This window comes from Rhinolophus ferrumequinum, chromosome 25 (genome assembly GCF_004115265.2).
Source record: "Rhinolophus ferrumequinum isolate MPI-CBG mRhiFer1 chromosome 25, mRhiFer1_v1.p, whole genome shotgun sequence".
NCBI lineage: Eukaryota > Metazoa > Chordata > Mammalia > Chiroptera > Rhinolophidae > Rhinolophus > Rhinolophus ferrumequinum.
Window position 1 is genome coordinate 1,835,609 of NC_046308.1, and position 16,503 is coordinate 1,852,111.

The 16,503-nt window shown below is 52.3% G+C and overlaps 1 protein-coding gene across 1 annotated transcript in view; it reads left to right on the forward strand.

Annotated features, from left to right (window-relative positions):
• The first annotated feature begins 5,237 nt into the window (after positions 1–5,237).
• The window catches only part of LOC117017899 (transmembrane protein 132D-like), a 131,158-nt gene continuing 119,892 nt past the window's right edge, over positions 5,238–16,503 (forward strand). Inside the window, exon 1 of the mRNA XM_033098581.1 lies at positions 5,238–5,418. Within this exon, the coding sequence (XP_032954472.1) occupies positions 5,260–5,418 (159 nt within the window). The 5' untranslated portion in view covers positions 5,238–5,259. The remainder of the gene's footprint in view (positions 5,419–16,503) is intronic.

The window sequence follows — 16,503 nt, forward strand, 5'->3', positions numbered from 1 at the left end:
ATTGAGAGACCCGGACGGAGGGTGGGAGACAGTTTCAGGAGGAGCCCCGGGGGGTGGCTTCGGCCTAATCCCCTGGGGAGACGCCGGAGTGTAAGCAGTGCCCCTGGCTCTGACCCAGCTGGAGCCAAAGGAGCTGGGCTCTCAGCCTTCGGCCGTCTGACCTACCTCAGCGCCACCTCCGAGGGCTGTGAACTCCAAGGAACATTCAGCTCTTTGCACAGTGGGCAGAGTGGCTCTAGAACTCGAGAAGAGCCACCCGGAGAATGTGACACTGGATACCAATAAAACAAAAGCACCTGGAGGCCAGAGGGGAAGCGCGTGGAAATGACAAAGGAGTGTGAGGAGACCTGGGCACAGCCCCGACGCTGTCCAGCACACGGGCCACCCAGCAGCAGGCGGCTCATCCAGATGTCCGCGGCCGGGGGTCCTGAATTGTTTGCAACCATCGCAAACTGTTTTCTCACGGCACAGTCATTCACATGCTAGATTCGCCCTCTCCCTGGCTTTACTTTTGTTTCCAGAAATTTTTCTTTTAGAGTACCATCTGGCACGACCTAAGTTGGAAATGGAGTTTCGCTTCACTCTGCTTCCCCACCCACTCCGCCAGCTCACCCAGAGCGCACACGGAAGGCAGTTGCCCACGTGAGCGGCTGCAGAGGGAGGTTTGATGATCAGCGTGCTTTCGAAGGGCCTACCATAATATGTTGGTTTTCTACTCCAGGAAAAAAAACACAGATCGTCAAGAGGTATCGACATGCATGTCCAATACTTGCCCTAAACCGTCCCGGTGCCAGCGGGCCTAGGTCTGCGTGGTCCCTTGTCTCCCCAGATGAATGGTGGGCTGTCATATCTAATGCACTAGTTCCCACACTCTGCTTTGATTTATAGAAGCATCATGGAACTTAAAGAGATGGCAGGAGACCCTAGAGGCAAGCGAACCACAAAGCATCTTGTTACAGGATTGTCCCAGCTTTGCTCATGCAGAATTTATGGGAAGCGTCCAGCATGTGGGTCTCCAGCCCCGTGTAACGTGCTGACCTGTGTTTCTGTTGGGACGACATGTCGCTTTCGTCGTCTCCATTGCTAATGAGCACATCTGTCCTTGCGCTGCGGAGAGCGGTGGGGGCACCACTCAGTGACCAGGAGCGGGCATTCCGCAGTCAGAGCTGCTGCTTCGCGTAGTAAGTGGCTGGGTGACTCTGAGCCGAGGTTTCTCGTCCATAAACTGGGAGAAAATAACTGTCAGTTATGGGGCTGCTGGGAGGATGACATGGTGAAGACATGAAAAGCCCTTCAGTCAGTGCTGGGCATGTTGAAAATACTCAGCAAAGGTGGGAGTCGTTCCATCACGCTGGGAAGGACGCACGACAACCCCAAAGAAAGACTTGTCTCTTTCTTCTGAAAACGATGCCCGTTTTTGGCCTCGGGAGTGCGGAGGTGGTCTGACAAAGCCTCCAGGTCAGTCTTCTTTCTTGGCCTGGAGGGCGGGTCACTGTCTGTGCCTGTGCTGACCTGAGCCTTGATTTCTGAAAAGGCATCTCCTTTCCCTTTAGTGCCGGGAAGCCTCGGGCTGTCACTGTGGTCGGCAGCTGTGCCTTTGTCCGTTTAAGTGAAACCCTTCCTACTGACACAGGCTTAGATCTCGAATCAGATGCCCCATCGGGCCCACGTAGGGGAAGTTCCTGGGGATGAGACTCTCCAGTCCAGGAGATGCGATGGATGCATCTTCTCTGCGAAAGGGGACAGACGGCTCAGAGACGCCTCTGCCACGTGCAGGGAACCACGCAGGGCCAAGGCGCACACGAGGCCCTGCGTCCCCGCTCTGCTTTCTCTTCTGTCGGCCCCCCACCATGGACAGCTCCAGGCAAGCCGGCAGGAAGGTGGCTTCTTGGCTTCCCTACGCTGGTAGCACCATGGGAGAAACAGGCTGCAGCAGCTCCCACGCCCAGGCGGCCCTCGGGGCCCTAAGTGACAGGGCCCAGCCTCTCCCTGCAGGACCACACTGTCCTCCATGCAAACTAGACCAAGCTCGGCAGCTGCACTGCCGTGAAATGGAGCTCACACGTCAGGGTCGCGCTTCCTATTGCTCACGATGTGCCTGCCGGGGCGGGGGTGGGGGGGGGACCGGCTGGGTGTCCGTGTCTCGGGCCACCTGTGCCCCTTGGCTAGAACTCTGTTCTTGTCCCTGCCCACTGGTTCGCACGGGCACCTAAAGCCCTGAATTTCCCTTCTTCTTGGTTGGTCTGTATCTTTGCAGGTTTTGCCGATCGCATCTCCCAAATCCATGAAGCGGGGACATTCTGTTTCTAGTACCATTATATACTGAATACCTCCAAGAGCACAGAAATCCACATAAGTAGACTTTTACAAACCTCTAAGTCAGTGGTTCACAATCCTAGCTGAACGGTGGAATGGCCTGGATAAAAAAGAAAGACGTGAAGGAGGGAAGGACAGAGGGAGGAAGGGAAGGAGAGAAGGTGGGAGGGGAGGAGGAAGGACGGATGGAGGGAGGGAGATACAGAACTGGTGCCTGGTCACGCTCAGCAACAGTCAGAAACCTGGCGGACAGGTGCCCGGTCGTGGATTTATTTGCAAAACCCCCACTGGGGAGTCCTTTTGCATGGGCTGGTGGAGACCCACTGTTCTAAGCAGACACGTTTCATAAACTTCTGCTAAACCGACCATACTTATCACGGTGGATTCCCTTCGGATGGAGACCGGCCTCCGTGGTCTGCACTAAAGCACAACTTGGAACAAATCAGCGTGGTCTGTCTTTTCAGGACACTTAGAGTCTGTCGCTCAGACCCACCAGCTGCAATGGCAGTCCTTAGCTTTCCACTTGACATGAAGACGTGATCAATATTGCCGAATATACAAGCATTCTGGAAGCTCTCAAGTGCTAAATATTTACACAGAGGTACGAAAATTCAAATTTCCACTTTTGTGCCGAGATGCACAGGACATATCCCAAAGCCTCATCATCGAATGCAGAATGTGTGGAGCAAATTGTCAGGAGCCTGGCCCACAACCCGACTGCCTCAGAACTACTGACAAGACTGTGCAAACTAAGGACTCATTCGAGAAACACACGCACGTGTACACAAGTTCAAGACACCAGCCTTCCTAGTGTTGCTGTGGTCCCCAGGTTCAGAACTCCCAACACAGGGCGTTTTCTTCAGCACATGAAAGAGAGGACAGTCAGCTCAAAGGAAACTGTTTCCTTTACATGTTGACCAGGCAGCGGACCTAAGGGAGAAGAGAAAGATCAAACTGTGTAGGACAAGCCACACAAGCTTACCAAAGAAGTAAAATTAGATGAAGGAAGTAGAGTGCTTTTCTCATTGTTGTTGTCATACGTGGCTCTTGCAGAGAAGCAAGAATTTGAATATATGGAGAGATTTATAAAGGTATTTGGATAAAGTGAACTCCAGCAGTAACGTGTGCGGGAGTGGGGGTAAGAAACGTCTCACAGGACAGTGGGACCCAGGGTTGTTCAGTTTGCCTGAGGTCAGGGGCCCAGGAGGACACAGGAGGGGAGAAGCCTGCGGGTGCACACAGTAGGGCCGCGCTGTTGCATGCCAGGAGCTCCCACTGTGTGGCAGCTCCCGTAACGTACTAATTCTGCGCCGTAAATCTCGCAGTCCTGGTAACTAACACAGAGGGCGAAGTTCAGCACAGTCTGCAGGATGATCTCATTTCATGAGTGGGAAGGGAGGCCCCCCAGTTCCGGTACGTTCCAAATGCAAAACGAACCTGCATTCTAAGCCCCGGCCCCAAGCTTCTTGTGGAAACGCTAGTCAGAGGCTCTAAAGAGACAACAATGGCACACATCTTAGGAAAAGAAAGCTCAGAGAGGGGGTAAATCACAGGGGCTGACGCCATTTGTTTCCAGTTCTCTCCACAGCTACTGTTTCTCAAAGAGTTAGACTTCTTTCTCTTAGAAGCCCAGGGTGCGCGATTCTGGCAAGACCTAGAAACCGGTGCCATCTTCCCCAAGCGTCGCTCAGGGGTCCATGGGAGCGAGTCCTGTTCCGGGTCAGGGATGGCAGCTGCAGCGGGAGGTGAGCCTCTGGAACTGGGCTCCGCTCCGCCGCGCTTCTCGCCTCGTTTCTGTCCCTTGCCCCCTCCCCCCTCCTTTCATTCGAGTCCCCCCTCATATTCCAGGGTTCCACCTCATCCCTTCCTTTGAGAAGCAAGCTTCCTGGAAGCCCATCGTTCTCTCTGAGCTCCTCAGTGATAAGGTTGCAGGATTTGGATGGCGTGATGAAGAGGTGTCAGTAGCTTTGTTGTATCTAAGTGGCCAAACTCTGTTCTCCTGAGTGTCCGTGGTCAGCGATCATTTTGTAATTAGTGAAAGTCAGATCTTTAGAGACGGAGCCGATGGGTGGCGTTGCTTTGGCCTTGAAGGCTTAGGAAGCACCTCTTTAGCTGCTCCTCAGGTCGTTCTCACCTGCAGCGTCTTCAGTCCCCACAGGGAGTGGCTGGCACCACACCTGCTTTCTTTCCACCTGCCACTGGAGCAGCAGACGTTTTATAAAAGCTGGGAAGAGGCAGAAGGCGTGGCCAGTTCATTAAACTAACATAATAGCTGCCAAATTCACCCCAAAATTTACCCTGTCCTGGGTTCATGTCTAGATACGTGTTTGTAGGAAAAGCCAAAATGTCACAAACTAATAATTGTCACAATTTACCCCTGTCCCCATTTACCCCTGACACCTGGCTGCTTCTCCGCGTCCTCAGCGTGGATCCTGTAGCCCCGCTGTCCTGTTCAGCCTCACCTCTGACCTCTGCAGTTCCACCTCACCACTCTGGACACCAAAGCCACATCACCCTCCGACACCCTTAGATTTCCGTGCCGCCAACTGGAGGGGACTTGGCTTTGGAAAAGCCAATATCCGCAGCATATGGATTGCAGGGAGTAAGGGAAAGTCCTAGGCGGGGAGCGGGGGAGAAAGTGTTTACAAAGTGTGGTCACCATTTCCCCATAATCACCTGCAAACACCTGCCCAGGGATGGGGGAGCCCATCCTGCAGCTCACAGAGCAGGAGGTAGGGAGCGGGAGCGATGGAGTCTCGGGCCAGGTGAACGCTGTGAACCACGGCCAAGGCCGTTCGTTCTTTGGGGAATTGAGTCTCTGAGATGCTCTGAGACCCTGGGTTGCAGCCCGTACTGCCCTCGCCCGCCAAGTGTGCCCGCACCCAGCCCTCAAAGTTGTCCTCCTTCCTCCTCTCCAGTGCCAGCGGTGTCTCCGATGAGGTCATGCAGATCGACGTGGAAATCCAAGAGCCCAGCGACCCGCCCGCCACCCAGCTGGTCACGTGGCAGGTGGAATACCCGGGAGGTGTGGTATCGGACTTGGGCGTCTCCAAGATCTACGTGAGCCAGAAGGACCTGATCGGCGTCATACCACTGGCCATGGTGAGTGTCCCTGCCTTGGGCTGTGCACGTGGAACTCGGGGACAGGGCAGGCTGGCAGCGTGACCCAGGTGTGGTGGGGGGAGGTGTCACTGAGCCAGGGGGCTGCTGAACCGTGAGTCTGCCGCACACAGACCGCAGGTGTTTTCAGCATAGTGTTCAGAAAACAAGCCACCCCGGGTGTTAGATTTCAGTCTTCCGTTCTGTGACAAGTGTCCATGACGTAATAAGTGTGTTTGTACCTCGCAGTGTAGGCTGTTTGGGGATCGCAAACTCATCCACCAAGCATGAGTGAGACGCGGTGGCAGGTGACTGTCACACACCTGCCAGTCCAGAGGCCCCAGCCAGCGTTTGCCATGCGGCAAACCAGGCCACACTCTGCGTCCTTACCACCGCCTCTTTTTTCAAGGGAAGCCATAAAATATGGTTTTAATGTGCGATGTCGACTTGTTCGTGTTGGGACCAATTTTTCAAACACAGCACTACATAGGGAACAGTTAACTGTATTGCATTCACTGGTCGTGTGTTTACACCTTGTCCTCTGAAAGGTTTAAACCGTAAGTCCATCTGTGTGTCTGTGGGACAGAGATGGGCTTTCGTCCTTGAAAGGACCAGCCACCTGGTTTCTGTGGGACACGATACACAGCCTGTGGGAAGGCCAGCCACCCCTGTTCACCTGAGGGTCACACGTGACACCCCGTCGTGCCCTGCCTTCCCCAGGACGCTTTGGGGTTCCCTGCAAGGGAACCGTATATTTTTCATGTGAATTTTCACAGCGCAGATGCTTGGGCGTGTTTGTCTGCCGCAATAATCGGAGCTTTCTGTTACAAAAGCACTTTTACTGTCAGAGTGCAGTGTGGGGTGACCTCTTGGCCGACTGCCTGGCGTCTCCCCTTCACCACCTATTCGAAAACGTTGACAAGTGTGATGATTTGGGGGTGAGCGAACCCCAGGAATCACTGTTTCCGTGAAGGTGCCATGGAGAGTTTCCTAGTGACAAGCTGCGGCGGCGTGCTCACCAGGAAACGTGAGGTCTTTGGATGCCGGGTGGACAAGGGCTCTTCTTCACTGTGCCTTTGATGTGAAGGCACCGAGCCTCCCCTGGGGCGCTGTTTCATGTGACAGTGGCCCTCCTTTGTTTCGGCGACCAGTGGTTCTGTTCCTGGGGGTGGCAGGACTGTTTGTCTGGGATAAGGAGTGACTTGAATTTGCTGATGAGCCTTAGTAAACCTCCGAGCAGCTCCCGTGGCTTTGCTCAGCACAGGCCCGGCTGCTGCGCTCAGCATTTCTCCTGCCTGGAATGTCCCCGACTCCTGTCACCTACTCCAAACCCCTTGTCCTTCACACCCCACACGCACCCCCACTCTCACCAGAGCCCCTCTCTCGGTCCTGCCCGGCCTCTGAAACATGGAATGCTCTAAGATTGTTTAATGGCAGAGCTAGAAAGAGTCTCAGCTATGACCTGGCGACCCTGTTATCAGTTAGGGATTGCATTTGGCTGAAAGCGGGAGAGCTCCTCGCCCACCCTCTCCCAGCCGGTCGTGACGCCAACACAATGGGTTTCTTCTTTCATGGAAAGGTCCTCCTCAGGTCGATGGTCCAGGCCGGTAGTTGCCCTGTGCCATCTGAGACTGGGCTCCATCTTTATTTCTGCTTCAGCAGCCGAGGGCATGGATTCCATCCCCATGGTCACCTCATGGCCCAAGGTGGCTGCTGGAATGCCAGCCAGCACATCCGTGTTCTGCAGACCAGGAAAGTAAGAAGGGCACAGGACAAACAGGGTCCGTGGCTTTCCCCTCTCAAGAAGGCTTCACAAGAATCCAACATCATATTTCTGGTTGTAGCCAATAGGCAAGGACTTAGTTTTATGTCCGTACCTAGCTGGAAGGGAGGCTGGGAAGTCTCCTTTTCCGCATGACTCATTGCTCAGATTCTGTTGCAGGGAAAACAGAGGAGATCAGATGTTGCAAGGCAGTGAGCAGTGTTTGCTGCAAGTCTCCTTCATTTCCACCTGAGGAAACTGAAGCTCAGAGGTCACTCCTCTTACTCCCTGAGGCTCTCCATTTTATGATGGTTTTTATGAGCCTCCTAGGAAGCAAACTAACATACTAAATCATAGTCTCCACGTGGTGGCTGTGCAGCCATACTTAATTCCCCACGCCTGAGTTTCCTCCTCTATAAAGGGGGGACGAGAACACCTGCTGACAGGTGTTGTCAGGATAACATGACCTCAGGAGGACTGCCCAGTGTGGAGCAAACATACAACCAATGTCAGCTGTCATTGTCACCACTAATTACTGAATGCAACGTGTGAACAATAGCCTGGAGGAAATGTTGTCAGCTGTTTCAGGAGCGGGATAGGGCCCCAGACCCCATATTTCACAACACAGGAAGAGCGCTGGGCGCTGTGTAGGTGCTCACTGGTTTCTGAGCTGAATGGATTGGACTGAGACATTTGTGGTCTGATGAGTTTTCAGTCGTACTCTCCGAGCATCTTCCTCTGGAGCTAAGAGTGCCGTCTTCCGAGCCTGGTCCCTAGTCTTTCCTGTCAGGACTGTTCTGAGTCCCCTTTCCAGAGAAAGTGGCTTCATCTCACTGTTGACTTGACTGGTAAAAGACCTTGTGCCACTGTAGGGGGGTTACCGTCCTTCATCAAATAGACCTTTGGCCGTTTTATTTCATGTTCACTTGTGTGTTTTTTTCCCCCATTATATGTTCATTGAGAGAAATTTGAAAGGACTCATATCCGTGCATCTATTTATCTATTCACTTACGCTGCCAACTCTTGCAATATTAGAGAAACAGAAGGAAAGCCGGCTCACGGGACCCTGAAGCGTGAGGAGAGGGTGACGTGAGTGAGGTCGGGTGCCACGTGGGCTTGTAAGCTCGTGTGAAGACGTGGATCTCTAACTGTAACGGGAGCCCCCAGAAGGCTTTCTCGGGGCTCACGTGGACTGATGCAGGTTTTCAGAAGAGTGCTCTGGCTGTGTGTGGAGAACAGATTTGGGAGGGCAAGGGGCCAGCACAGAGGGATGGGACCGGGCTGTGGCAGCTGTGAAATGACCTCACCTGATGGCCCTGCTAACCTTCCTGTGAATGTGAGCGGCCGGGAGCTTGTCTGGTGGCCCCAGGAGGTCAGGACACAGCCCCCTTCTCTGCTGTTGAGTGATCCCAAAGATACTGACCTCATCTCCACGGCCCCAAATTAAGAACAACCAGGTCCACGAGGCAGCTGGGAGGAGTGGGCCGTGGGGCCGGGGGCGGGGGGGGCAACCAGCTGTGCGTGGACGTCAGGACACGTCCCTGCTCCCCCCTCCCCATCAGCCTGTGGACTCAGCCGAGTGACCATCCCTGGCTGCAAAGGAGGGGAGAGAGTGAGCTTTTCCAGGAGGCCGTGTGTCCAGCTGAGAGTACATTACGGTGGAAGGAGGGAGGGTTGCATATGGGAACGCCACCCCAGGGGACTTCGGTAATAGCAGTGGAGGAATACAGGGCAGGGACATTTTAGGAAGCATTTGGCGATTGATGACGGGCTTCCCAGTGCGTTGGATGGAGGTGTGAAGGGAAGGTGGGGAGGAGAGATGAGTCCCAGCGTGCGGCCCAGCCGAAACGTCCCCCTCCCTCCAAGGTACCACCACGCAAGCATGAAGTGTTTCAGGAATTTTCTATTATGAAACAGCCTGTAGTTTATATCTTTGCACAAGACGCTGTGCACACATCTCTGATGATTCCCTGAGATAAACTTTCAGAAATAAATTTGAGTCAAATGATGTGAATCAAAGGACATGCAGTAATGTAGTATTTTTTGATAACAGTCGCCAAACCACCTTCCTAAAGTTTAACCAATTTGCCGTTCCACCTGCTGTGTATCATAACCCCATTTCCCTGCAACTTTACCAAGAATATTAGTTTAAAAATAGACTATTAAGCAAAAGTTATATTTCTGTGTTGCCTTAATTCGCCCATTTTTGGTTCCACCATTTTTATTTTTCATTTATTAAACATTTGTTCTTCGCATTTTCTTTTCCTACTGAGAATTCAACTTCTTATTATCTTTGTCATATAAAAATCTTTTTTTTATTATTGTGGTAAAAAGCGTATAACATGAAATTCACCATCCTGACCACGTTTAGCTGTTAGGTCATTAGTGTTGAATGCGTCCAGCCTGCCATCCAGAACCTTCTCGCCTTCCTGCCAGGAGCTCTGGACCCCCTCCCAACTTAGCTTCCCCTCCCCGCCCCCCAGCCCTTGGAAGCCACCTCCTACTTTCTGTTTTCCTGTATCAGTGCTACTCCCTTTTGAGTCACGCTTCGCAAGTATTCCCACCTGCTTGCATTCACCTAATCCCCCAGGGCGTGCATTTCAGCGTACAAAGACGAACGGGGCAGCTGTCTAAGTTTCATGTGGTCGAACCCACTGGTCTTGCCCATAACGGAAACCCCTCCTCTCCCCAAATTATGACCGAGAGGGGGAAGCCCGCCTCCTTTATTGGTTCCTCTCAATCTCCAAATACGGAGAGGCCCACACCCGGGGCAGTTGAATAGGAACTACTGTTGTTGTCAGGAAATGTGACAAAGTAGATGTACTTGTGACACCTTGTCCTATTATCCAGCGTTTGAGATCAATTTGGGGCGAGGCTCGCAGCCCCTCCGTTCTTTGTGTCACGTGTGATCCCATCTTCAGAAAAGCTTTGAAACGAGATGCACTTACAATCAAGGCTCATTTTCCAAAAGACGTTTTTCCTCCTCAATATTTTGCATATTTTTTCCTGAAGTCGATGGCCTTAAGAGCTTTATTTAAACTCCATTCGTGTATTGCTGTGGGCTTTGTTACATGACTTTTTCCTGTTCATGACACGACGATGCCTTATTATCTTATAGATCTATATACAGAGGATACCAAAAAATGGATACACGTTTAAGAAAGGAGAACTGTATTAAATTGTCCTATTCAATAGATACCGATAACAATAGATGAAAACAAGTCACGGTTGACGTCTGCAATGACAAGAGGTGCTCAAAGTGGTTCCCATCAGCGTCCAGACACTTCTGATGACGGCGAATTGACCAAATTAACACTGACCAAAGTGTTAACATTGCTCAAAATGCATATACATTTTTTTGGCACCCCAGGTATGTTTTTGTCCTTAGGGGAAAAATCGGAGGAAGGGCCATTAACTGTGCACTAGCATTAGTTTTACGCATGCGTATCTGTAGCCGTCTGTCAGCGTTGGATTCTGGAAAGTCGTGTCTGCATTTCTTAGTTGGAACACATCTTTCTGTGGGCAGGGAGGCCCCCGTGTCTCAAAGTTCTTCAACATCCTTCTCTCCTAACTGCCTCCTGAGTTTTGGCTAAAACAAGGGTTGTGAGCTTCCGCTGGATTCAGAGATAATGGGGCTGATATTTACCAATGTGAATGCCATGCCACGAGTCCATGGGACACAGTAACACGGCTCTTCATTTGAAAAGAAAACACACGTTTTCACTTCTGTTGGGTGCTGTGTGTCCTGGCGTTAGAACTGTGGCTGCTGCTCTAAGTGCGGGGGGTGTGAGTGGATGCCCGGGTCTCCCAGGGAGGGTAGGAACACACCTTCCTGCCACACTGGGCTCCTGATGACGCTCTCGTCTCACTTTGCATTTCCATCTTGACCACTAAGGTTTCATTACTAGAATGGAGCTGGGATTTCCGATCAAACTTAATCCGGAGCTACAACCAGGATAGACAGTGTGTGTATCGTCCGTGAAAATAACCAGACAGCTCTCGCCCTCACGGGACTTGGTGGGGGTGACGTTCTGTGGTATTTATGAGAACACAAAAACTCAGGCGTGTGTGCTGGACCAGCCCTGCGCTGTCGGGGGAGCGGCAACAGAGTTTAAACAAACACCAAGGAGTCGGCATGCCAAGTGCAATTTGACATCCCGTTTTGAGCTTCTCCTCAAACGTGACCCTGAGGGGAGCACACATGCAGCCCAGAACATGCTCTGTGTAGCCCCCGCCCCCGGGCCTCTCTCCGAGGCGTCTTCCTCACTGCTCACCGCCAGACACGAGACCCCTGCTGGTGCACGTGTTCTGCCCACCCGGTCAGATCCGTGCACACAGTGAGAACAGTGGCGAGTCCGGGCCATCGTGCACGTGTGATTCTGCTGGTTGAGGTCACACATTGGGAGCCATTTAGGCACAAACCCAAGGTTCCTGGAAGGATGTCAGCTCCGTATGTCCCTCTGTGTACCCTCCAAGTCCTTCCTCACTGCACCCTGTTGTTGAACCCACCTCAAGCCCCCCAATCTCCAAGCCCCTCTCCCAAAGTAGAAACAGACCCCACTCCTGGGTAGCCATTTCTGTCCTCCTCAAACTGTCAAACTCTCTCCTCATCAGCCTGAGTGAGGGTCTCCATGACCCAGACGACCTCCCGGGGGCACCTCGCAGTTCAGGCTCCACCAGACCCCTCACTTGACCGAACACCAGGTTCCTCCCTTATGTGATTCTTGGGGTAACAAGAACGTAATCATTCAGTAGCCTCTTCCCTCCTTGGCTCGTTTGCATCTTCTTACATCTTACTGCTCTCGGTTCTCCTAAATCTATGACTCAGTAGAATATTCCATTTCCTTAAACCCAGCAGACGAAACGCTCCCACATTTTTATAACCATATAATTTCCTCTTGAAAAGCTTCTGATGAAATACATTTTAAATAAGCTTTCCGGAACCTGATGCATTTCTCTCCTTAAGTAAAATGAACTTCCTTTTCACCAGCCACCCCCTGCCCTCGTCTGCAGCACCCCCAGGCCTTACTCTCCTGGCGTACCCCCCAACGTGTGTTCTCTTCTCCCATCAAACCATGTCCTTTTCGTATCTGAATACGCCTCAGAAGGCACAGTGGCAGTCCAGAGGACAGTGTCACCCGCTGAGTACCCGTGGGTCTGCAGAGGTGGGCGAACGCTGGGCCGTTCACCTGCCGTCCGTTTGGAGTTAGCACCTGCTGCCATCAGAGCTTTAGAAAATGCCCCCACCTTTCCTGGATTCCATAATGAAACGTTATTTTTGGCCAAAAAAGCCGATTCTTGCCTCTTTTTGATTGGACTTTTCATGGCCTTCTTTTCCTGTGTCAGCCCGCTAATTAACACGCCGGATCCCGCTGTTGTTTTCTGACTTTCTGAAAAGTCAGTCCCACTGCCTAGCACAGCCCTGCTTTCATTTCTATACTGTGTCCGCCGAGCGCAAATGGAGATGCCCGGCAGCCCTGGAGAAAAGCCTCTTCTCCGAGGAGGTGCATTGTCCTTGGCGTGTCTGTTGAGTAGGCACAGCCTCCCCACACAGCACCCCACGAATTCCCCAAAGCCGCTCACTGTGCACTGGGCATGGCTGCCTCAACCGCCTCTGTGTAGTAGCTCATTTCATCCCCACACGGACCCAGTGAAGCTGCCGCGGCTCTTATCCCCATTTAACAGACGGATGCAGGTGCACGGGGTTTGAAGAATGGCCCCAGGCGACCCAGCTGCGAAGCCGAGCTGGAATTACACTCTGGATGGATGGGTTCCACCGTGTGCGCTCACGACCCGTCCTCTCGCCTGTGGGGACAGTGTAGCTGTTGATCAGCTCAGTGTGCACGGAGATCTGTGCAGACGCAAGTGCAGGGAGGCACAATCATAAAAATAGGAAATTGAGAAGTCTCGCTGAAATGGGAAAAGTCATCTGAAAATGAATTATTTATTACGCACAAAGCCACAGCCTTTTCTTTTGCACCGAGTCGACCGCCTTTGATGCTCCCTCATGAGCCGTCCTCTCCAGAGGTGATTTATAATGAGACGGGGAATGATAATGAAGCTCCGTGCTTCTGAAGGTACGTCGTACCTGAGAAATCATCGCTATTGTTGTTTGTCGTGGGGTCATTACAGCCCCAGCTACTATCCAGCCAGTCACTGTCAGTGAGCAAAGGCTCACGACGTAACTCGTTTGGGAGGCACCACAGAAAGGTGAGGCGTTCAGGAAGCCCTGAGCTCCCACTGTGCGCAGGCGCTCTGTGCCGCGTGGGGAGGATCTGGCAGAGCTCCCCTCTCACCCGGGGAGGCAGCTGGTAAATAAGCCAGAAAGAACTGCACACGATGAGTGCAGAACCGACGTGTGCTTGGAGGGAAATGAGGTGGGGTGTTGCGAGGGAGAACGACGCTGAGGAGAGCGACTCGGATGGTCCAGGTGGGAAGGGGTGAGACCCTGCACTTGGCGGAGGACGTGACCTTGAAGAGAAACGGAAAGGGTCGGGGATGTTTCCTGAGCGCGGCCAGGAGAACCTGCCCACAGGCAGGGCCGCGTGGGCTTGGCTGGGAGCCGTCACGTGTGGGTCAAACAGGCAGTGCTGTCCATGAGAACCTTCTGAGTCGAGACGGGTGTTACGTTATCACAGCCATCCACCATGGCAGCCACAGCCACATGTGGTTGTTGGGCTCTGGCCGTGTGGGGAGTGTCACTAAGGACCTGAATTTCTGTGTAGTTTAATTCATCTAACTTAAAAGCCAAATGGGAGTGCAGCTGTCAGATAAGGCAGTACCACTGTCACGTTCTGACTTGGGAAACCCAGGGGCAGTCGTGCTGCTTCCTGAGCGCGTGGTCCATGCCTTCTCCAGGTGCCCTGCACCCCACTCCGTCCCCGGGGAGCCTTGCCTGCCCGGATGGCCTCAGACGGCTGCCTCGTCCCCTGGAATCTGGATGGGTTCAGTCAACGGCAGGCAAGGGAAGAAGATCAGACAGGGGGTGAGGAGAAAGGTCGGTTTTCAGTCCCCTCGTTCCTTCGTTAAGAGTGTCACAGTCTGTCAACAGCTGTGGTGCGCTGTCGCTGTCAGAAGGGCCAGCCCCTGTCAGTGCCCGCTGTCACCAAGCCACACAGCGATGCCAGCTGGGGTGTTTGTGTTGCAGACACGAGTGCATGTCTGTCTCATCCACAGCCATATCGTGTTGAGATGAAAGTGCCCACGTGTACCCTGGTGGCGGGTCATGTGCTTCCTGCCTGGAACTCAGCTGTCAGAGTTGTGCTGTTTCAGTATGAACTCTTGGCTTTTATTTCTTTCTCCTTTGTAATTCAGTTAAGACGTTATATTGATTTTTTTAAGCATATGCATTGGTTGATTATTTTCATTATGGTTCTTATTTCAGGACAATAAAGTCAGCCCTCCTTAATTTGTTATATACATCTTTGTTCTAGAAAAGGAACATTAGCTCCAATCGGGCTGCAAACAGTGGGATTGGCACATGTTTTCTGGGAAGGCACAGGTAGTAAATATGTTCAGTCCTGCTGGCCATGCCGTCTCCATGGTAACAGTTCCACCTCGTCCCGTAACCCAGAGCAGTGGTGACAGGTAAACTGAGGGCGTGGCCGAGCGCCAACAGAGCTGTTTACCGACAGTGAAATCTGAATTTCATATCATTTGCACATAGTGTGCTTCTTTTGGTGTTTTTTCGACCATCGATGAATACAAAGACCGTTCTTAGCCACAGACGGTACCATCACGGCAGCTCGTGGACCGTGTTTGCGATCCCGTCTCAGGGAGACCGAGCCTCTTGTATGTTTGGTGCAGGTTCTCCTGGAGGCTGAGAGCAGCTGTCCTCCATGGTCCAGTCGTGACATAGAGCTCGAGCTCCTTGAATGAAGGGGTCCCTAAAAATAAAAACAATTTTTAAAAGTAACGTTTTTTGAGAAAAGTATTGTGCAGGGAACAGGGATGCATGTCCCACTCCCTGGAGAGTTTCCACCAGATTCAGGGGAACCGGAGGGGGGCTTGGAGCCTGCCGTCCTCCTCGCTCACTCGTGCTGTCACACTCAGGTGTCAGAGCTCCGCCTTGTGCTGGCAAGTCCCCCTCCCCAGCGACCCCTCCTGACGGTGTGACATTTAAGGTGATCTTGTCAGAGCGCTGGGAGACACCCTCTGCTGCCCCCCGCCAGTCCCCATGTTTGTTCTTCCTAAATGTGCTTCAGCATCCCTCACGTTCTTTGCTTAATTTGCTTAACTTCACTGTCTTCCTGTTTGCTGATGTCCATCAGACAGTATCAAAGTCTGGCGCTGTCCAGGTGCCAGTAACCTTTCTGTGAACCCCGTTATCAGAGAGCCGAAGGTGGCCCAGGAAGGAGACGTGGAAACTGATTCAAGAGCCTGTTTGCAGCTAACTCCCAGGCTGGACGTGCTCGCAGACGACACGTCCTTGCGTGTTGGATTATTTTGTAATGGCTGCTTTACTCCACAACCTCCGAAATCTTGGCAGCAACTTTCAGCAGTTGAAAACACCTCTTAGGGTCGCATGGAGGATATGTAGGCATTTCAGACACTTACCAACTGTCAAGCTCACCGCTGTCTCTTGTATCTGTGAAGCTTGTTATGTTTCTCACAAGAAAGACCTCCTCGACCCAAAGTCAACATTTTGTAAAACCTCAAGAACCGCGTCATTTTGAGGTGCCATCAACTCCAGCGGGGGCAGATGTCAGGCTCAGTTAGAGTTTGCCGTCCCATAGCACGTGAACAAGATCACGGTCCGTAAAAGCTGGCATCAGAAAGGCCTTCCCTGACCAGCCTACGCGAAGCGCTGTTCTCTCGCTCTGTATCCCCTTGTTGTCACTCGCTTTTTCTCCACGGGATTTCTTGAAACCTAACATAGCACTGGTTTTGTCCAGCCAACAACCACCCAGGGACAGGAGCCTTTGCCTGTAGGTTCCATGCAGTGTCTGGAGCGCTAAGATCGGTGTCTGGCCCTTCCTGGAAACTCCATCAACAAGGTGTGCGTATAAAATGAATGACATGGAGCTGAATTCACACCATGGCCCGAGCGTTGTGGCTGTGGGCCTGGGACAACTTAAATAACTCTCTGCACCTCAGTCTTCTCATTTGTAAAATGGGGATAATGATGGCTTTTTTTTTTTTTCACTTCATACGGTGATGTAATGAGTCAGAGGAATACGTTGGCACAGGGCCTGGTGTTTGGTGGCAGCGCAATAAATACTCTTGCTGCTACTTGTATACTGGTAACAAGAAAGACGTTATGTTTGGGGATATGAGTAACAGAAATTGAAGTAGATATTGTGCCCCCCACCCCACACACACACATT